Genomic DNA, 23,350 nt, shown 5'->3' with positions numbered 1-23,350 from the left:
CTCTTCAATCAGTCGAAAACATAGGGTACATTGTCCTCACCCCTTGAGACTTAAATTTATTTCGCTGTAGGATTAAATGATTATGGTTGGGTATTTATCGATGTGTAAATTTTACCTAATCACTCACAAAGTAACTAAAGTCCAAAGGACTTTATGTAAACTTTGTGAGTGATTAGGTAAAATTTACACATCAATAATACCCAACCATGATCATTTAATCCTTATAATTCCAATTTACTTCCTTTCTAACATCATTTCAGTAGATTTAACCAACAAAACATTCACTTTTATGTACATTAAAGTTTTCTTTCATTAGCCTCTTAACTGTGGTAGAATACATAGTCCTATCTTTGCTAGCCTAGATTCATCAATTCTTTATACAGTGATATGGAGTAGAATGTCATTGCGGGTCATGCCAGTGTTAAACTGTTATGATCAATAATTTAATATATAAAAATGGTTGTTGTGGTCAGACTAGGAATATTCCTTTTTTGAAAATTATGCTTGCGTATGGCACATGTTGTTATAGCAACGTCATTGTTATTTTCTATGCATTTCGATCTTTCAAAAGCAAAATTGTGTCCATTTTTAGTGACATCCCTTGGTTGACATATGACCCTGACCTTTAATAACCACTGCTGTAACATGTTGTTGAGGTGAATTGCAATAATTTCCGAAGATTGGCTTTTAAAGCCTGCCCTATGCCTTCTTTGGCAAAAGGGATGAGTTTTGGAGTGCAGAAAGGTCTGTGTAATTACATTGTTTTAACTTCTAATGGTTGATTTTAAGCTGTGGCTTGTCATTTTTTATCGGAAATTACAGGAATGGGTGGGTAGGAGCTTGTTGTTATTATTATTAGGGCGTAAGACGTTGATATAGATAAAACAGCACATAAAATGATTTGGTAACAGGGAACCAAAAGTAGTCCACAGAATTTATCGATGTGTAAAAAATTCCAGATCAGTATCACGTGACCGTTTACATCCAATCAAAGCTTAGAAGACGCAGTCAGTTTATAATAATTGGAATTAATACTAGATATAAAATTTCTCTAATGATGAGCCCATCCTCAGCTGTAACAAGATTGAGGCAAATGTTTATTTTTGACACTTAAAAGCCCCCACATCCCCTTATTATATTTAAAGGGCAGACCCCTGGGCTTATAATAAGAGAAATACAGTACTTGAAATATGCAGAATGCTAGTGTTACACTTTAAAGCATTTATTATTAGGCCTTTCTGGGAGGTACAGATGTTATTCATATAAATAATGATAATGTAATTTGCAGTCTGTTTGTTTCAAGGGCATTCCATAGAGATGAGTGAAACGTGGAGACATTTGATGTACAGATAATGACTCGGTCATCAAAAGTGAGGGCATTTGGTGTACAGATAATGACTTGTAATCATCAAAGTTAGGACATTTGGTTATAAAAGTGAGGACATTTAGTGTACAGATAATGATACTTTTAGTCGTCAAGAGTGAGGACATTTGTTATACAGATAATGACTCTTGTAGACTTAGGCTTCTTAGTAGTATGACTTCTGCATTATATAGTCTAGTTCTTTTATCCAGTTAACACATTTATACTTAAATGTGACAATTTATTTGCAGTTATGCTAAGTTAAGTTTCTTTATCTGACATTTTTATTCCCACATGACAGTAGTAATGGTATATAGTGTTACCCTTGTCCATATGCATCCGTTTGCCTATCACACCTTGGTTAGGCTTTGTGTTTAGGTCTGTTTTCAGGCACGGTGGTGGGCATCTATCTATTTTGAATACACTTTTGGTTCTTTGTATTATGTCTGATTCATGCTACTAGGTATTTGGTGGATGGATGGTTTTGTGGTACTATAGGAATTGATGAATCACCAGGTTCCATCTACCTGACACCAGCTGTATGTGGTTTATTGAAAATTGTTAACAGACCAGTGATCACTGTCAGGTGATTTTGATATTATTTACAGTATCGTCATTGTGTGCTTATAATTATGAACTCATGAATTTTACCCACATGATAGTAACGTAAGTGAACAACACAAATATTACTCTGAATCTTGTAAACTTCAGATGCTTAAAGGCTATGTGGTTCATTGATGATACGAAACCTTGTAGATTTTACAATTATATACCAGCTAATGATTACATTTTATAACTTAATTATTTCTTATGCACTTTTTGTGAAAGTTTCACCATCAGCTAAATATTAGCTGATTACCCACTTGAAAAGTAGTAAAATTCAGAAAAACTTGGATTGTCCTGAAGATGATATGCTACTGAAATAAATTACATAGTTGTCAATACCTGTGTTCCATTAGTTTTTATTGTTTTTATTATGTCTGTATCAGTGTGATAACAGTTAATGCACTGTAAATAAGCAGTCATAAACTTTAAGCAATGAAAGTAGTTTTTGCTATAATTTCAGGCATGTAAATTTTCATGATGAGATATATGAATCAAATGCCAGTGGCTAGTTACAATTTTCAACTTGTTGAAGAATGTGACACCTTTTTAAGTAGGTCATTTTTACTGCAGTTTTCTTGGGGGTGTTTGCCCACAGTAATTTTAGTAAGTTTTGTAAAGTAATTTGCCAATATTAGAAAGAGGTCCAAGTGGGACTGATTTTGTTCACCTGTCCTAATTAATTTAACAATGACATTTTCACTGATTGGGTTTATGTGTTATTTTTACCAATTTTCCAGTTTTATTGTAGTCAGATACAAATACTTTTGTAAAATAATGGCATAATTAAATAGATATATCTCACTTGTAATCACACTTTGCCAAGAACTTGATAATATAAACATTTTCTAAGTTCTGTTTAAATCAGAGGAGAAATAATAATAATAATAATAGTCATAGTAATAATAATAATAATAAAAATGACATAATAAAGTTCTTAACCTTTTGAAAAGCTCTAAGAACTTTACAACATCAAACATAGGAGCATAAGAACCATCTGCATAAAAACAGCATTAAAGGAAATGAAAATGTCTCACAAAGCAGTAGAAACAGATGTCTCTCAAAGCAATAGAAACAGATGTCTCACAAAGCAGTAGAAACAGATGTCTCACAAAGCAATAGAAACAGATGTCTCACAAAGCAGTAGAAACAGATGTCTCACAAAGCAATAGAAACAGATGAATTATTAAACAAAAAATATGGTCTCAAAATAAGTAACAAGCTCAGTCAATTAGATGCAAGAACATTTCACTAATATGTGCAAATCTGACTATGATATTACTTTCCAAGACAATAATAATGCAAGCTTATTTACCAAGTTGGAGTATAATTTGATCAAAATTAAGTGTATGGAGTGGTAACAAACTCAGGCCAAAAATCAGATACAAATCTAAATCCTCACAAAAAATCACTCTCTACAGAGTTAAAAAAACCTCAGCCAATTTGATCACATCATTAATATGTGTAGGTCTTGTTCATAATAAAGCTCATCTAAGATCTGAATGTTAACAACCTGTTTACCAAGTTTGATCAAAACTGGACCTGAAGTACTATGTTTTGAATAGTAAGCTTGGACAGTAAGATGCCAGATTTTGTCTCTACTACAGCAGTATGTGTAATGATAATAAAACTCAATGGACAGCTTGGACAGTAAGATGCCAGATTTTGTCACTACTACAGCAGTATGTGTGATGATAATAAAACTCAATGGACAGCTTGGACAGTAAGATGCCAGATTTTGTCACTACTACAGCAGTATGTGTGATGATAATAAAACTCATTGGACAGCTTGGACAGTAAGATGCCAGATTTTGTCACTACTACAGCAGTATGTGTGATGATAATAAAACTCACTGGACAGCTTGGACAGTAAGATGCCAGATTTTGTCACTACTACAGCAGTATGTGTGATGATAATAAAACTCATTGGACAGCTTGGACAGTAATATGCCATATTTTGTCACTACTACAGCAGTATGTGTGATGATAATAAAACTCATTGGACAGTAAGATGCCATATTTTGTCACTACTACAGCAGTATGTGTGATGATAATAAAACTCATTGGACAGCTTGGACAGTAAGATGCCAGATTTTTTCACTACTACAGCAGTATGTGTGATGATAATAAAACTCATTGGACAGCTTGATGATGCAAGTCTATTTGCCAAGTTTGATGAAGATCTGACCACAGTCACTAGAATGCTGACAGGCAGAGTTAATTAGATCCAGGATCATGTTATTATAAATCTAACTCATAATTGTTTTTTTGTCCAAGGTTTTGATTATATAAGCTTATTTATCAAGATTGATTAAAAACAGACCAGAAATGCAGTTCCATGGTAACAAGTTTAGTGAATCATATATGCAAGATCACCAAATTGGTATGTGTGGAATTTGTTTGTTAACCGAATTATGTGACATCTAGATGACATAGCCATCCCTTTCAAATTTGATCAAAGTCTTATCAGAAATATGGCTTGCAGATTGGTAACAGGCTGCCATTAATATGCATGAATCTTGCTAAAATTACCAAACTCATCTGAGATCTTGATGACATAAGCCTATATTCCAAGTCTGATTAAAACTAGACCAGACTAGTCACCCACTTTGCTGATTAGATGCGTGATCATCTTATTAACATGTATGGATCTTACACTCGTAAACAAATTGATCCGAGACCTAGACGATAGCTACCTATATTCCAATATTGATCAGAATTAGATCAGGACCTCCATAGTGATAATAAGCTAATTGTTGATGGACTTCCGATGAGTCACAGATGATTTACAATGGACACAGGACCATACTATAAGCTCACTTTGCTCTATGGCCATCTTAGCTGACAAAATTGAAAAATGTATGATTGTTACAAACCATTATCTTTCGAAATCTGTATTAGGTCATGGATGACTGTTATATTACTGCCAATGACATAGACCCAGATCTGTTGTTACATAGCATGCCAGCCGATTAGGATCTACTGTGTTTTTCATTCTACTTGCAGTTACTATCAACATTAATTGTTTTGTCAATACATGATGGGTTAGCTTCATGAATTACTTTGTGCATATTTTCTTCTTCATGATATATTTTTGTATCCAGAACAGTGGAGAACAATTCCATCAATCTGTCAGACTCCCCAGAGCACTTGAACTAAAATTATTACCCATATCTTGTGATTAAAATTGCTATTAATTAGAGGGCCTAACCTAATGAATTGACCTGATTGCATGTGGTAGACTGGAGGATTCTCCATTGCTAGATGAGTTGTTTGGTAACACCCATTTGTTATTTTCCAGGTAATTTAAATGCTTTGATAAATGGCAATGGAAATCAGTCTTCAAATGGTAAGTTTAATAAATAAGATGTACTAACTTGTATATTGACTTGGCTAACATACTATTCAGTTTGGACTGTTCATTATGTGATTTATTGCTGGATGCAAACTAGAGACTGATGCAGATTCAAGACTGAAAAGTGTACAATCGAACTTTCCACAGATCCTTCTATAAATATATGCTATTTGGCATTGTAAATGTATATTTAATGTAGGGTATATATCACCTGCTACTATTGCATTGCTACTCTTTTTCAGGATGCTAGGTTTCAGTCCAAGCTAAAAATTCCCTCCTCTAATTAGTAATAGAAGTGTCAGAAAAGAATAGAACAAGATCCCAGTCTGATATTTTAGACATATCTAACATACACAAAAGAACATGATCCCAGTCTAATATCTTAGATACAGAATACAACATGATCCCAGCCTGATATCTTAATTACATTAAACTTACGGAATATATTCAACTTTTTCCTTGGAATCTTATGCTTATACAGCAAGGTTGGATGGTGAATGAAAATTTGCCTTTTTTTCTTAAGCTATTTTTTAGCCAAACATATCCTTTTTGTGTTGATTTAATCATTCTCTCCAGTCATTGCTGTTCTTGGCTCTTTGGTGTTAAGAAAGGTGGAAAGTTTCAACTTGTAATTGGTCTTTTGCCTTAAGCACATTTCTTTGGGAAGAACATTTCAAAATGTAGGCAACCACCCAGTCAGGCATGCCATGGGCAGTCTCAGTAGATCTTCAGGATGCCTCCCATCTTCAGCCATCAGGATCCAAAAGGTATTTCACTTTGTTGACTCTTCCATTTGGCATTGCCTTTCACCCAGAATCTTTACCAGGCAGTAGACTTGAGGTCTTTAGGGGTCTGGTATTTTAACAACTGGTTGAAGCACAGTGTCCTCAGAGATATTTTTCTGAATGACCGATCTCTGTTAGATGATGATGATGACTAAACTGGTTCTTATATGTTCAACCTATAGAAGTCACATACTATTCTTCTTAGGACATGGGAATGATTCTCCTCAACAGTCAGGGCTGTGGATGATCAAGATAGTTTTGTCTGCCTAGTTCAAGCTTTATGTTTTTATTTGGCCACTTCAGAAGGGACAAGAAGGACCGGAATCATCTCTTCCTACCTATTAAGGACTCCACATCAGCATTTGCCATCAGCAGGTGATTTTCCTAATTATGACGAGGACTTGTTGGCCCCTCACTGAGAGGGACCTCTTGTTAATGAAAATTAAAGCCCATGAACTCAAGACAATTGCCACTTTTAGGCTTATCTTACCCATTTTTCACTGGAGGATGTCATGAGAATCATGTTTGGCAGTCTCACAGAGATTTCTCCTCTTTGCATCAATCTTTGGCACACAAGAGGAAAGGCATTTTCTCACTGGATCCAATTATAATGACTTGGAAAGTGGCCCCACCTTTTGCCAGATAACAGTAGTGAACACTTCTACCATAAGTACATAAATTTATAGTAGTTTCTTGAGACCATCAGACTTCCTCCAAACAGGTAGATTTATCAAGGCAATAGTGACAGCTAAAATGTAGTGTGGTGGGGAGTTAAAATAATTAGAATTATGTGCTGTCACTATTTCAAGAGTCCCTCTTCTGATGTTGCTCTGATGTCCTAACCAAGCCATACATATATGAGTCAGACTGGGTATGTGTTCATCCTGTTCTAGGTGTTCGCAAACTTTTCATCTAATGAGAGGATGGAATTATGAGTTTGGATAAGGGAACATGTGTCTTGGAAGAGGTTAGCAAGGTGATATTGACAGATAAGGAATGTGTGCTTAAAACTGGTTTTACTCCACCCAATAACTACATTTAATGGGTGTTGTTTATGCCTTAATCATAAAACTTTATAATTGGATGCATCTGTTAGTATTACCCTTATAACCAAAAAGATGTCACTGTGACCCACATTTTATGCTTTACTAACATTAAATATTTTTGTTTAGCTCATGACACACGTTTCCTTGCTATATACATCTTTGCTTATACCAAAAGCCATTTCTGGCCACTGCAGTTGAAAATAGGAATAAAATGTTTATACAGTGGTACAGGTAATGAATATACATCATATATGGTGATAGGTTACCATCAACAGGTGCTCTGTATTGTACATGTGGACAGATAACAGGAGTTGGATGGTATTGAGAGGATTGCATGCTTTTCATGTAATCTTTTCTGACAATGGCTGACACCTTAGAGGTTTCTCAAAGCCTTTGACTTATATTTAGTAAAATTGGGTTCTGTGGGTGGATGATAATAATAGTTTCTGAAAGTAAAATTACTTCAAAAAGAAAGAAAAGAAAACAAAGTTAATCTCTATTTTTATGTTGGTCACCAGGCCATATGGCCAAGTAAACCATTTCTCAAAAACTGCTAGACCAATTTTAACCATAGTTGGAACAGACCATACTGGCATGAAGCGCTTTTAGAAATTTTGATGAATGATGCTAATTCTCCATGGTTACAAAAAATAATAAAACTTTTTAAAGAACTTTGTTAAATTTTGCATCATAGCTCATCTTACACTGTGACAGGTGATTGAATTCTTGTTCTGTGATATAATTCACAATATGTATTTCTTATTAGCCCCATGGTCCCAATGGACCTTATTTAGTATGCAAGAAAAAATTCCCAAGGGTCCTAGTTTGTAGAACTTTAATAGTTGGGACCTATGTAGCACATAGAGACACTCTAACCAGTCATCTTTAATTGGTCCCATTCAAAGCTACGTGAATGTGCATATATGTCCTCTTCCATTATCATCCACTGCCTTGCTGTTTTATGACTCATGGTCTGCTTGAAACAGGACTCATTTTGAGTAGGTTACTACAAACTTACTTTGCTTTATTCCAAATGACATGGTATTGAAAGACTATTTTAGAATGGCAATACATGTGCAAAATTGGCTGTATTGGTTTTAAAATCCAACATATTCAATAGAGGACAACTTTAATTAATGGTTAGAATCAACTGCAAAAATTTCTGGAAATATGCACATAAGAAACTATTGAGTGAGACACTTACAGAGGAGTAAATCAGTAAATAAAAAAAGAAATTGTAAATATATTTGCCAAAAAAATTTTGCACAAGCTATATGCAGATATTGCTTTGATTACCACCATTTTATGTCATTTTCAGGAACTTAGTTTTTTGAAAGACTCAAAAAGACTCAATCTGTTAATAATAAACTTTAATAACATAAGTGTTCAGCACTGCAAGTTTTAGTTTCGGAATGTGACTAAGGCATTCTGTTTTAGATCACACAGGAATATTGCCAGCCCTGGTAAATACCATCATTATTTATACTTTTATTTAATTAATATATATTTGAAAAAAAAAAATAACATTTATGCTTCAGTTCTTACTCATTTCTCACTGAATTCGCTCACTTTTTCTTCAAACTTGCTCACTTTTCATTCAAACTCACTACCTTCTTTCTTATTTGGAGAGTGAATTTACTTCTCCCAATTTTTCTTACCTTAGTTTGAGTACTGGCTGTTTGAAGGAAAAAAATTATGCTTTGCAAAATTCCTTTAATAAATCTTTTTGTTCCTCAAATAGGACCTGTTGATATGAAATCATCAGCATATAAAAAAAAAACAGCAGATAATACTTAGCTGAGTAAAGCCATGCCTTGTGCTTTACTTGTTCTATTGTCACATGCAGTCTTATTACAGGTAATGTTATTCAATATCTACTTATTTTTATTCCACATGATGTAGACTTTGGGTGGAACTTATGAGCTTTTTCTTCACTAAAGAAATGTTAAAATGTACAACATTAGTAATTTTCCTGATTAGTGATGTTTCCATTAAGATGGGACCTTTTTGAGCAGCTTGTGTTAGTTCACCGGAACAAATTTTTTTACCATCTTTTTCTCTTTAATTACAGGTAACAAGTTACTACTGAAAAATAAGTGCAATAACATATTTCCATAGAGTTTGTAGAAAAACAAATATAAACAGTTCTGTTGAGCTTTATTGATTTATGAGTATAACTAAGAAATGGGGTGGAGGAGGGAGTTTCCAACTATTGCAATATTTTATTATTCTAATCGCAACATACCATATTTTACATAATGTCCATAATATTTGCTTAAACAATTATTATTTGGGCAAATGTTAGGAGGCTAATAAAGCTCATCATAATAAAGAAACACCAATAATGTCATAAACAATGTCCATGTCCAATGTATATAAATATTAGAAGAGTTAGCTCCCATTACATATGTTCAAAGTACTCTTGACAATGTTCAGTTTCTCTTCCAAATGGTCGCACTGAATAAAGCACATGCAGAATTCTTTTTGTCAAATCCATGTGAGTCACATTGGTACCACAAGCATTGTGAACAGTTTTTTAAGGTTTTGGTTAATATTACTCATTTGCTGGTATTTCACAATCCCAGTGATGGATTTATTTAGTAATTGTATTGAACCAATATCAGACTAAGACAGTTCATTCTGCAACATACCTGCTTGCTTCTTTTACCTTGGGTGAAAGTCACCATATAAAAAAATGCATGTTTAGGATTTGGTTACATTTTTTTTCATTGGCTTATAATATTTAAAAACCAGTATTGGATTTTATTCATACTGTGAATGAGTCATTTTTGAGGCTAATAAAATTAATTCTTTGACATGCTCACTTGCCCTTTTGATTTTGGGGTCGGAAAAGATTTATGTTAAGATTTATCAAATTGTTTTTCATTTGTTTATTTTACTTCCTTTGGTCATACATGGGATAGGACAATCAGGGCTCAAATTTAACACAAATTTCTTTGTAGCCAGAAGGACTAGTATATTGAGAAATTTACTAGTCCTGCCAAATCTTTACTAGTCCTGTTCACAAAACAATGTCACACAGCTTTCATGTACGTTTACCGATTCAATTTTAAAGTTCGAACAACCCGCAACCCGAATTATGTACACCAGTTACACCACATAACGTTCCTTTCCTGGTCATCATTCAGCCATTCGCTGTCTTTTGTCCATTTCTTCTGAAATTTTCCATCATGCTTTTCCCTATCATAACAAAAATTCCTCATCATTCTCATTCAGCTTTTGCCTTTTTTCTGGTGGCTGAACACCTATCAAATGCCACATTTTGCCTGTCTTATAAGGAGGGAATTGTGCCTTGTTTTGAAATAGGAGATGTTATAGTATAGCTGACGCGAATTATTTAAAGCAAGAAAAGGAATGGCACAGTGTCCTTTATATAAGAAAGTCTGAGGAAGAAACACGTTTCAGAACACGTGTCTTTGCCCCCTCCCACAATTAAATGGCCTCTCCCTAACAAAGACTCAACTTCAGCAGATGTTCTGAATGATCAAAGCAGTGGCTATTGTAAACACTGTTATAAAATATTAGCATCAGAAGATAGTGTTAGTTTCAACTTGGAAAAGGTGTGTTCCCATCAAACGAAGCCATCTGACACTTGGCGTGTTGTATTTAACAGCTCCAATTACGGTATCATAAGGCGTAAGTTTGGTAATTGTTCCTAATTAATGGAATCTCAATGTATTGTTGAAATTAATAATAAGGTGGAAAATTTTCAAATCTTAGATGCCCATGCTCAGAGATTTTAATTCCCAACAAATGTACGGCATTCTGCTTGGATATATCCACGTGTATTCAATTATTCGTTCATTCTTGTAAGGAAAAAATATAAAAACAATTCTTTTTATCATAGAAAAAGTAGTTGTATGGAAAGGATGTGTCAATAACATAATCATAATAAATTGATCCAATTTCGTATAATTATTTTGATGGAAGTGTAAAATATGTAGTTTCCTGTTTGTGACTCTTGGAGCATTTGGGTAGTGAGCAAATAAAAGAACCTTAAACAAAAAAACTTGTAAACTAATTTCTTTGAATAGTTTTTGCCATGTTCTTTTGTGTGGTATACCGCTTTGTAGTTTGTTACTGTGGTTGAGTGAATAAAGTGATACCACGTCATTTTTTTTATTCAGTTAATTCATTATCAGATTAATATGAATCAATTACCAAACTTCCGTTGTTAATGATGGGACCATAATTTGCGCTGTTAAGTGAAATGCACAAAATCGGATGGATTCTTGTTATAGAAACATACCTTTTTGAGGCAGAAATTGACTTCATCTTCTCACGCTAATATTTTATGATCGTGTTTACAATGGCCACTGCTTTGATTCTACAGAACATCTGCTAAGTCAAGTCTTTATTAGGGAATGGCGTAAACAAACGCTGACTATTGATAACCGAAACTTACTAGCCCATCGGACTATTAACAGTATGAAAGTTACTAGTCTGACAGGAAGTCTGCTAGCCTTGAGCTAGCTTAGTACCGCTAATTTCGAACCCTGATAACCCATAATGAAGTTAAAATAATTCATTCTATTTTAAAGGTGAGAAAGAGTTTCACAAATGCTTGTTGAGTATTAATGACCGAACACCCGCAAATTATTATCTCCACTCTCAGAGATAAATGTAAGTCATGGCAGTGCTAATTTTGTGCAAGCCAATAGCAACGAAAAAGTTGAACAGAGTTAAGTAAAATCCATGTTGAGTATAGAAGACTTTTAACAAACTTGACAAATACTCTGAAATACCTTTGTAATGATGTCTTCATTATGTCATTATACATAGTATTGCTTTGTATGGTATTCTGATCATACATGTATTACTTTGTATGATATCTTGATTATACATGGTATTTCACAAATAGAATACCAAAACTCTGGAATGATTTTATGAAAAGCCGTGTCAGTGGTGTCATGCAATACATTTTTCATTCGATGTCTCTATTTTTCAGGCAATTTCAATGTATCTGGTTTTGATCTTCATCACTTGGACACATTAAAGGAGAGCGTTAGGCTGGCTGGTACTGGCTCATATGATTTGGCTGGCATTGATATCTCACAATTTCAAGGTGAGTACTTTTAAATTGCAAAGGTTATGCAATACAGGTATAATAATTTTCTAAATACATCCAGAATTAGAGGGTCTGGTTCGTTCATTTAAGTAACTAGAGGAAATACAGTTAAAGTTACTTCTCTTTCCAATCTATCAGTGTAGCCCAACCTCGAAAAATCCATGCAGATTTATACAGAAAACTTGTTAGAAAAAGTGCTTTATTGACAATTATTCCTAATGCAATTATAAAACGAATATTCAGTCATTAAACAACTCAGTTGCCCCCCCCCCCCTTGTGGTTTTCTTAGTGTCCCATGATGATAGCATCACTAGTAATTTGTGCCCTTGCCTGTAGTGCAGTCTATGTTTTTGGACCCCATTGTGTGTCATTTATTGAGTTAGAGGTGTATATAATAATTAGATAGTATGTGACATACCATAATTAGTATGTGACATAATTAGATAGTATGTGACATACCATAATTAGTATGTGACATAATTAGATAGTATGTGACATACCATAATTAGTATGTGACATAGATAGTATGTGACATACCATAGTCAGGTCTCTAGCTCATAGAACAGGGTTATGCCAAAGGGAAATCTCTAACTCAGTAACCTATTTCCTTGATTGGGCCATATTTCTGATCTAACTTTGATCAAACTTGGAACATATGTTTATATCATTGAGGTCTTGGATGAGTTCAGTAATGAGATATATGCATATTAATGAGGTGATTTTGCATCTGATTGGCTGACCTGTTACCACTCTGCAAACCATATTTCTGATCTGGTTTTAATAAAACTTGGAATATATGATTATACCATCTTGACCGTTTACAGGTTCAGTAATGTGCAAGATGCTTACATATTGATGAGTAGTAGATCTTTTATCTGATTGGCTGAGCTTGTTGCTACTCTGGAGACCATATTTCTGATCCCATTTTGATACAATTTGATGTATAGGCATATGTCATCAAGATCTTGGATGGGTTCTATAATGAGTGAGATCCATGCATGTTAGTAATGTAATCTGGGATCTGATTGGCTGAACTTGTTACCACTCTGAAAGCCATATTTTTAATCTGAATTGGAACTAACTAGAAATGGATGCTATGTTGAACTGTGTCATTAATGAGAGAGACCCATGAATATTTATAAGATGATCTTGTATGTGATTATGTGAGTGGCTGATTTTGTTACCTCACTGGAGGCCATAATTCTGATCCAATTTGATAAAAATCTGAATATGCGCTTATATCATCAAGGTCTTTGGCATTCAAAAGTAAGCAGAATTCACTCATAATAATTGTTCTTGAATCATATTGATTAAATGACCTTTCTGGCATGTATAAAGCCATATTTTTGATCTGTTGAGTTTATTATTATCTCTGGATGATTTCAGTAATGAGTAAGAGCATGGTCGTGTTAATTATGCCTTTATCTTTATCTTTATTGGCATGTTGTGAATTAAAAAAACTAGTAAAATCAACATGAAAGTTTCGGAGATAATTTTGCATAATATTCTTAAAAGTCTTTGTAGTGAAATTGTCAGCTGTTATGCATGCCAGGTAGGCAATATCAGGCTCACTTGGGCCTCTTGTTATGTATTGACTTCTTGTCTCTGATAGAGATAAACCTGCCATGGAATATTTTTTTATTTTCAGGCCTGATGGAAACAATAAAAACTGGAGATCAGATGAACTGGGCTTTGAACTCAGAGCAGTTTCAGGATCTGGCATCATCACTAAATAATTTCTTTGCCCAAGTAAATAGTCACAGCCACAGTCAGCAGATAGATCCACTAACAGGTAGAAATATGCTACCTCTCCTTGATAATATTTCTGCCATCTTCATGCTCAAGTTGCAGTGATAGCACCACATATATTATTTTGATGTTGTGTTCATATATTTGGCAGTACTATTACAACACCATATAATGTAATACCTGCACATTCCGTAGTTAGTGCACACCCCTTGTTTTAGTCCAAATTGCAAATAAATATTCTTTATTGAGTACACATTTCTTGATCCCAGCCTGTCTCATAGAAGGGAAGTGATGACTAAACCCCCCCCAAAACATGATTTTCTAGTATTTTACTGCTATTTTGTGTCTCACATGGTGCTACGATCTGGTGTGTTTAATCAATTTCAGAATCAAATCTTCCATTAGCTTTATTCATTGTGACCATATTAGAAGAGACAATGTATTTCCATAGTCGGGCATTCACAAAAAGGGAGCTAACTCTTTTAGCATGTACATGAATTTAATGGGACTATTGTTTATGATATTTTCAGATTGTATTTTTTACCATGATGAATGTAAACCTCACAAAAAATTTATCTAAATAAAAGTTTCTTAGGCACACAGTGAAATATTATGTTGAATACAGTATTCTACTCAGCTTGTAGGATTCCAGAAAAAACAGATTTTCTTTTTCTAGATTCAGTTAATGCTGCATGTTTATTAAAAGTTGGGTGAATAGTGGTTAACGTGCTGGACTTGCATCAGAAGGGGTGCGGGTTTGAATCTTTCTATTAGATCAGGCTAGATCACCTACCATAATGTGTCTTTGGGCAAGGCACTGTAATCCAATTGCATCTACACTAAACAACTTGCACTACTTACTTCAAAACACCAAACATCCAACATATTTGTCCTTCAGGTTTTTAATTTAACATCTGTATAAGATAAAGAGATGAAGCTAGGTATACCTATGAAGCATGTTTGATTTCTTAGCCATGAGGTCAGGGTCACAGGTCAGTATTTGTTTCTGCTTTGTGTCTTAAAAGTTGTTTGAGATTCAAGGATGAACCATGGCATACTTACACTTTTCAGTCAGGATGGTATCTTCATGGTCAAGGTTGCTCATCAATTATTTTTTCCCCTTTTCTGCACTTTTTCTCTAATGCTTTTCCACATCTGCCAAGAAACTTTATAGTTTTATATCAAAGGTAATAGATTTCATTATTGTGAATATTAATAACCTTATATAGTTTTTGATAGTTATTATCTTGAAATCTGATAAATGTTATGGTGTATACCAGACGATGTGGATATTGGCAGCCACACTTATTTTATGGCCCTTTCAGTTGGGCATCATGCATCCATCAACAGTAGCTTGTTACCACTTTGAGGTTCATATTTCTGATTCAGTTGTGAGGATGACTTGGACTATATTATCAACATCTCTGAGTATGATAATGAGACAGATCCATGCATATTAATGAGGTCATTTTGATTGGCATTCATTGTTACTATTCTGTAAACTTTATTTCTGATTCAAGTCTGATCAGTTTTGTAATGTATTATCATGTCATTTAAGAGTTTAATAACAAGCATACTGATATCTTGCATCTGGTGTACTGAGCTTGCTATTCCTGCAGAAGTCATATTTTTATTATTATTTTTTAAACATGGCTTCAAAACTAAATAAGATACATGCATATTGATGAGGTAATCTTGCATCCGATTGGCTGCCCTTGTAATCACTCCAGAGGCCAAATTTGTAACCAGTTTTAATCAAACCATTAAATGTATGCTCGTGTCATCAAGATATTGGATTAGTTTGATCAAAAACTTTAAGTTTGGGCTTGAAGAGCTTGGAAGGATTTAATAATGAGTGAGATCCTCATGTATTAATGAGGTGATCTTGACTGAGTGAACCTTTTAATGCTGAACTTCAAATTCAGTTTTATCAGTATTGAAAAATGTGCTTACATCAACAAGCTGTTGGACAAGGAGTTCAGTAATAAGCTTGATTCACATGTACTAATAAAGTGATCATGCAACTAAATGGCTGTCCTTGTTACCACTCTGAAAGCCATAATTCTGTTCCCATTTTAATCAAACTTGGAATAAGGTTGTATATTCAAGATCTTGGATGGACAAGATCCATGCATATTAATGAGCTGATTTTGCATTTGACCTTGGATGACTTTGATTATGGGTAAGAGACTATGCATATTATATCTTTATCTTTTTGAAAGAATTTAATAAAATGGGTAACATCATTATAATATAATATTTTGGGAGATTGTTGTGATACTAAAATACTAAATGTGTTATGAAATGGTTAACTGTTAAGTTATATAAGCCAATTGAGCAATATCAGATCCACTTGGGCCTCTTGCTGCTAAATTTATTGCCTTTTTTTGTCTGGTATCAGGTTTCTGATGGATTGCTATGAAACTTGTTAGTTATTATGGCCATCACCTGATGATGCATATTTCAAGAAATCACATTCCTCCCAAAACGTTTTGTTAGAGTTGTTGCATTTATTGTTTATAGCCTAATGTAAGATTTGTTGCTCCTGTTGTTTAAAGCCTAATGGAAATTTGTTTTGCCCTTATTGTTTATTGCCTAATGTAAGAGTTGTTGCTCCTGTTGTTTAAAGCCTAATGGAAATTTGTTTTGCCCTTGTTGTTTATTGCCTAATGCAATAGTTGCTGCTCTTATTGTTTATAGCCTAATACAAGAGTTGTTGCCCTTATTTTATAGCCTGATGCAAGAGTTGTTCCCCTTATTTTTTATAGCTTAATGCAGTGTATAACAAAATTTCATTAGTATAACTAGTCCCACAGTTTTTCTTGCAATTTCCTTTAGAGAAAGCTGTAAAACTTTGTACATATTGTTGTCATTAATGAAACTTTATGCTCCCATAATATTTTGGTAAGAATTATAATTCATTTGACATATAGAAGGATACATCATAAGACAGAAGTTTGTGAATGCACCTGTTTTGGTACATGTTTTAATGGAATGCAGTGAAACTGAGTACATATTAAGATCATAACTGGTAGACATATTGATGCAACACTATACTTGCCCTGTTTTCAGAAGAGTTGTGAATTTTTGTATCCTGTAGATTTATCTCCATCATGAGGTGTGATGCAGGATAAGCAAGGATATATTTAGGTGATAAAGGCGCTCACTATTCCTTTTGTGAAATAGCTTAAAAACTAAGCTCTGATATTTTTTCTCAAGATCTAAAAGTGAGCAGATCTATAAAAAAAGCAACTGATCATTTGAGGATGCATTAGCATTTAGCATCAGTTTCTGACCTTTTGCCTTTTTGAATGCTCTGATTAATGTTGCATGATTTGGAACAAAATTTTGTATGGTACCAGGTCACTTAGATGTTCAGTTCTGATTCAGTAGCAAAATACAATGCACTACCAAGAAATACCACAGTCAAGTTCTCCATCTATTTCTTTGAACAGCCACTATATGGAGAGGAGGTTGTATATAGATTTCATTGACCTCAATTAAAATATCAACGCTATGCAAGATATGTGAATATAAGATTTGGCTAACTTAGAAAAGCTCAACTGGTTGGTTTATATAGTTGCAAAATATCTGAAAAGTACAAAATATTGGTGTCTTCATGTTTTGAAAATTCTAAAATATGGTTGGATGCCATAGCTTTGAAATTTCATAGTAGATTGTCTCATTTTAATGATTTTAAGGTTTTGGAAACTTCCACAGCTAAGTTACCTGGAATCTTGTACAGTTTTATAATGCAAGCATCTTTGGACACCTCTACTCCATTCGCATGGAAGCACCTTTTGACGCCTGCTGTAAACATTTGCCATTTTGAGTTGGTTTTTGTAGCACCACCTTCAGGAAAAAAAACCCTTATTAGATACTACATTCATTTCTGCAAATGACAATTACGTCAGATCACATGGTCGCTGTTTATGCACTGGTCGATATCTGCTATTTAAAGTAACTGGGTCGTAATCTCCACTCTCCAAAATGGCGGTTGCGGATTTCATTCAGTACTTAAGAAGTTTTCACAATTAGAATCACAACTATGAAAGATTCAATAACTTAGGTAAAGGCTCTGATATTGATGTAGGCAGCAATTAGTTTTTATAAATTATCAAATTCAAATGACTTAGTGATGTAGATGCAGACGAAAAACATATAAATTTCGAGTATGGGAAATGGCAGCTACATTTGGTCACGTGGCCTGACTGACATGAAGGTGAATGAGTTCTCTCAAGATTTTAAAGCACATAAAAAATTCTTCTGTGAAAAATAATTACACAGCTATAACAATCGAACTTTACTCTTAAATTTTTCCACATATAATAGATGTGTACCAAAAATGTAAAATGGTTAAAATTGCTGTTAAACGTAACATACACTACATTGCTTAATAGTTCACAGGCAGACCTATGCGTATGCTGTCGACTAGGTAACAGGTGTTATGTTTATAGTGCGCTGCACTTTGTCACTATGCTCTATGAGGTAAAGGGTTAACACTAGCATTAGTCATCCAAAGACAAGAAGTTAAAGGTGTTCTCAGCTTGCCCTTGAGTCTTTCAAGAAGACAAGGTCATAGCTTCAGAGGTTCCAGTCTAGTTTCACATGTGCAGCACTCTTCCAGTTAGTTTGAAAACCTTGTCTTTAATTGCAGGTCAGATTCAAGAGTCCTTGACACTGAATAATCTGACAGGTACAAATTCCATGGAACTGAAGACAGAACGCAGCCCTGTTCCATCAAGTGGGATGACAACACCTAGTCCACAGATCAGCCCTAGTGCAAGGGTAAATCTCAGTCTCTCTGTTCATCTTTGTGGTTCTTTTCATCCTTTTTTTTTGCTGCTTTATCCTGTCCTTCATTATTAACTTCATGTAATATGGAGGTGTAGCCACCCCTTTGTCCATCCAACTGTCTGTCCATAACTCCCAAACCTTTTGAGACATCACATGAAACTATATATATATATTAGACTAGTGGTGTAGATATGCCTATTTCTATTCATAATTCATTAGTTTTAATATTTTAATGTCAGTTGCTCCAGCTATCCTTCCATCTATTACTCCAGATTTCATTTATGGGACACAGCTGCAAACCATTTAAGATATTTGGTATATTTATTAGACTATTGCTGGTGGAGATGTTCATTTTGTTATTCACAATCCTTCAGTAGAAGTATTTGTATTGTTTTTATCCATTTAGTTATCTATCAATCTTACTTTCATTTCCAGAGCAGAACTCGAAAACATTTCATGATATGAAACTTCATTTTCAATAGTTTTAATGTTTTCACATCATCCATCAGTTTATCCACAATGCAAACTTTTTTTTATTGCGCAGAGTTTTAGAAGAAGAAATCTTGATGAAATTTGACACCTACAAGACTAGTAGGTTAGATAGATAGATGTACCTTGTGCTGTTCGCACTTCTTGAGCATCAGTATTTTTATATTTTTTCATTGTTTGTTTCATTCATTGACCGATCCATCACACATTGATTCTGGAGCAGAACTCCACCATGCCAGACACTTCTTAGACCTTATTTCACTATTTTTTGTTTTTCTCCATTTGCCTTTCCCTCCATTCGTCTATCATCCGCATTCTCATTTCCAAGACAAAACTAAAAAAAAAACATTCAGGATATCTCAGAAATTGGTATGTTTATTGGACCAGTGGTGTTGATATGCACTTTTGCTTTTCAAAATTTCTGATTTGTAATATCTTTAACATTTTCAAAATTTGTCTCTTCTTCCATCCATCTTTAGTCACGCTTTTGTTTTCCGAGCAGAACTTTATAATCATTCAGGATATCCAACATTATACACATATTAGACACATGGTCTAGATATGCCTTTTGCTATTAGGAATTCTTAAATACTATTTTGTTTTTGTATTCAGGTCCATCCTTCCATCTATCATTCACACTTTTGTTTCCAGGACAAACTCCCCAAAACATTTAGCACATCGCTTCAAATTTTGGTATACATATATCACATTAGTAATTTAGATCATTTTAGTGGGTAGGGGGATATTTGATGACTCCATCTACCTGTTTCACTTATAAGTTTAGAATAATAGATCAGACTACATCATGATAAACTACATTAGAAATAAAAGAAGTTATTAAAACATTCCAAAATGTTTAATTGAATTTGCCATTGGTCTGCCATGGTTAGCATAAGCTTTGAAAACTCATCTATGCCATCTGTGCATCAAACGGTTAAGAAAGAAAGATTGGAAGAATGTCTTATTTTCATCTTCAGGGTATGGAATATTGGGGGGACATGCTGTTGCTTAGTCTTTCTGTGTGTCCATAAACATTTCATTTCTGAAGTATAACTCAAGCCATTCAAGGTCTTTCAAGCAAACTTGATACACATGTCATGCAGGTTGCGTTGAAATCCCTTTTGATAATTGGGATTTTTTACATTTTATAATTTTTTACATTGCCATAGAAACCAAGTATAGCATCAGTAATGTTTAGATTGAAAGTCCTGGGACATAGAATACAAGTTTAAGTAATGTGTAGATTGAATTTGCTGGAACGTAGTTTACTTTCCAATAGGAATCATTCCAAGCAGGAAACCAGGGAGATACGTCATCTTTAGACAAGTCTTGTTCCTTATGTATTTTCTGTCTCTGCCTGTTTTCATAAGTATCACGTTACCAACTGAGTAGTTATTTGTGCAAATAGTGACATTAAGTTTTTGCATCAGCAAAGTTTCACTAATATTGTTGCATGTACACTCATGGAATTTGTTTGTTGTACTTTGGCCACCCTCTTGCAAGGTCTCTGTCAAATGAGGCAACTCCTTTTAAAAGCACCAAAATATTACATCATTGAGGGTACTGCTTCATCATAGGCAAACAAAAGGTCACAGTGACCTAATTTTCACACTCGAATGGATTTGGTAGGTGTTAGGAATATGCCTCAGCAAGGCAGGCAAGACTGGCATTCTTCCACAATATTTTGTGTTTCTTTGAGTCTGTTTTTTTTTTTCTCCTTCATATTAAAGATTAAAGAGTAAAATACAACAAAGCTAAAGAGGCATGAAAAATATTCACTTGCCTTTTCAAGAATTACCAGTACAAACTTTTTCTCCATCCATTTGTCATTCTTTCCAGCTTCTTTCATCTCCCTCACTCTTGGTTTATCACTGACAAAAGTCTTTAATCATTTTAGTTATGCCACAGATGTAAATATAGATTGTGAACATTTTTCATTCCCCACCCTGCATTTGAAACATGTAATTGTGCAGATTTCAGCATAAAGTCAATCAGTTTTTTACACTGTCAAACTTATGTATGAAGACCAGGTTTTGAAGGTCCCATTTAAACTCTAATACCAAGTTACGTATATATAAAAATCACCATCTCAAAAGGATGGTGTCTAGATGGTTCCCAAGGTGTTTGTTTTACACTTGTTTGACCTGACAACTTGTGCCTTGGATAAGTCCAATACAGCTTTGCCCAATGTGTAAGACAAAGGTAGAATCAATGTAAGAAAAACTTGACCAGAAATTATGATGACTTATCACAACCCCGCTACTGTATTATAAATAATACTGATCCACTACGATATTTTATAAATAATACTGCAGAAGGTGTGCATTAAAATTTGATGACTAACAAGCCCCCAGTCAGCAGTTCTGACTCTGTAAATACATATAACAACTCAAGGTTGGATAAATAACAATTTTATCAAATATACAAATGCAAGAATTTCATGGACATAAATCTTCAGCTCAGTATATCATAATACAATAATGGCTGGGTTGCCCAAATGCCCTTTACTCTTTACTTCATCATATAGAAATTACTGTCCTGTTGTGAGAGAGTCTCTGTTCAGTGAGTTTTCCCAAGTACTCATCTAATTTCTCTTCTTTTTTTCCTTCCTTTTCCTCCTTCTATACACTGTGCCACTGGAAGTCTCCACAGCTTCCTTCTTGTTCTCTCGGTGTTGTCACTTCGGAATATCTCAGCACTGACTCTCACAGCACCCTGGGAGCTTCCTTGAGAAATATAAGGGACGTACACCTTTGTCTCCCTACTCTTTCAAATTATCCACTCTCTCATGGACCTTCCATCAGACTAATGGGTGAACAATTTTACCAGGCCCTATGTACATATAAATTTCCACTTATCGGATTCATGCCTTGTGCTCTACGCACGAATAGCATTACTCAGTGACTTATTGTAACGCAATCACACTGTATTTACCCATCGTTATTATGTAATCATTCCTATTGCATGCGTCCTAAGAATTACAGAACTGTACATATAAATACATATGCACATAAATCCAACTCCGTCTAATTTCACATAGTGCTCAATCTACATTCATTAAGTACATGTCATAATTCAGTTATTTAATAAATTCAACAATATGATGCGATTAAATATTCTAATAAATGCAACTATATGTGAGGATTCAGTATTCTAATACATTCAGCTATCTACTCAAATCAAGCACAAAGACTCGGCCAAGATACCGTCTTACCTTGAGAAGCTTGTTTACCCAGTTCAGTTCCCTTCTTTTTACGAGTTAAGTCTCGGAGTGGCTGTTAGCTCAAAATTCCATCCTCAACATAAGCTTCCTGCTTTACTTAACAATATGTCTCTCTCCCACAAGAATTAGCAGCTCACTAACGGGTCTGTGCACGTTTACAACTAAGAATGAAGCATTTTCCCACCTAAAGTATTGGCCCCTCCCAGCGGAAGATCTAGCTTCTTTCATCCCAAATTAGTCGACATGCCTACCGTTTGATGTTCTTCCTGCCTGTGTCCAGGTTTCTTCACACCATCTTGGCACGCTACGGGGTATCTGGCCCAAATATACCCTTAAGCAGAAGCCTTGCTTGTACAAGGATTAAGTATCTTTGAAGCCAATTTAGAGATCCAAAATTATGTAACTCTTAGTAAGACGTCCGTCCAACATGCTCTGATTCTGCAAAATTCTGCCTTCGGTTCGTTACAGAATTATAGAATGCTTTAGTATTACACATTATGGTCTGAGATGTTCCATTACTGTAATTTTTGTGTTAGAAGTCAGAGTACTCTTTTTTTTTATTGGGTCTGAGTTGTTCTGTGACTGGTCCGATTGTGATCCAAAATCTAGTACAGTACAGTACCACTTATCCAGATATTGACTCAGTCTTGATGATCTAGATAAATTGGTTAATAATTTAAAACTTTGTGGAGGACATTGTGGGAATCCACATGAATGGACAGTCAAGATGCCATATGGATAATTGGCAGTCAACTGAGTAGCTTCGTACAATGGGATGACTTATCTATGATCAAAGTTGTACATAATTGTATGTGGATGTTTAAAAAAAATTGTTCCTTAACTGAAAATGC

At 34.5% G+C, this 23,350-nt stretch overlaps 1 protein-coding gene across 3 annotated transcripts in view; it reads left to right on the top strand.

Annotated features, from left to right (window-relative positions):
• LOC149781842 (forkhead box protein J3-like) overlaps positions 1-23,350 on the top strand; it is a 71,737-nt gene that overhangs the window by 36,189 nt on the left and 12,198 nt on the right. For 2 of the 3 annotated variants that reach the window (XM_089936028.1, XM_089936027.1), the window contains exons 6-9: positions 5,268-5,315; positions 12,122-12,238; positions 13,890-14,033; positions 18,648-18,778. In XM_089936028.1, the coding sequence (XP_089792154.1) occupies positions 5,268-5,315; positions 12,122-12,238; positions 13,890-14,033; positions 18,648-18,778 (440 nt within the window). The remainder of the gene's footprint in view (positions 1-5,267; positions 5,316-12,121; positions 12,239-13,889; positions 14,034-18,647; positions 18,779-23,350) is intronic. The other variant, XM_089936029.1, reaches the window with a different exon arrangement.

This window comes from Sinohyriopsis cumingii, chromosome 15, assembly GCF_028554795.1.
Source record: "Sinohyriopsis cumingii isolate HCF-2022 chromosome 15, ASM2855479v2, whole genome shotgun sequence".
Taxonomy (NCBI): Eukaryota; Metazoa; Mollusca; class Bivalvia; order Unionida; family Unionidae; genus Sinohyriopsis; species Sinohyriopsis cumingii.
This window is presented reverse-complemented; position numbering and strand designations above follow the sequence as displayed.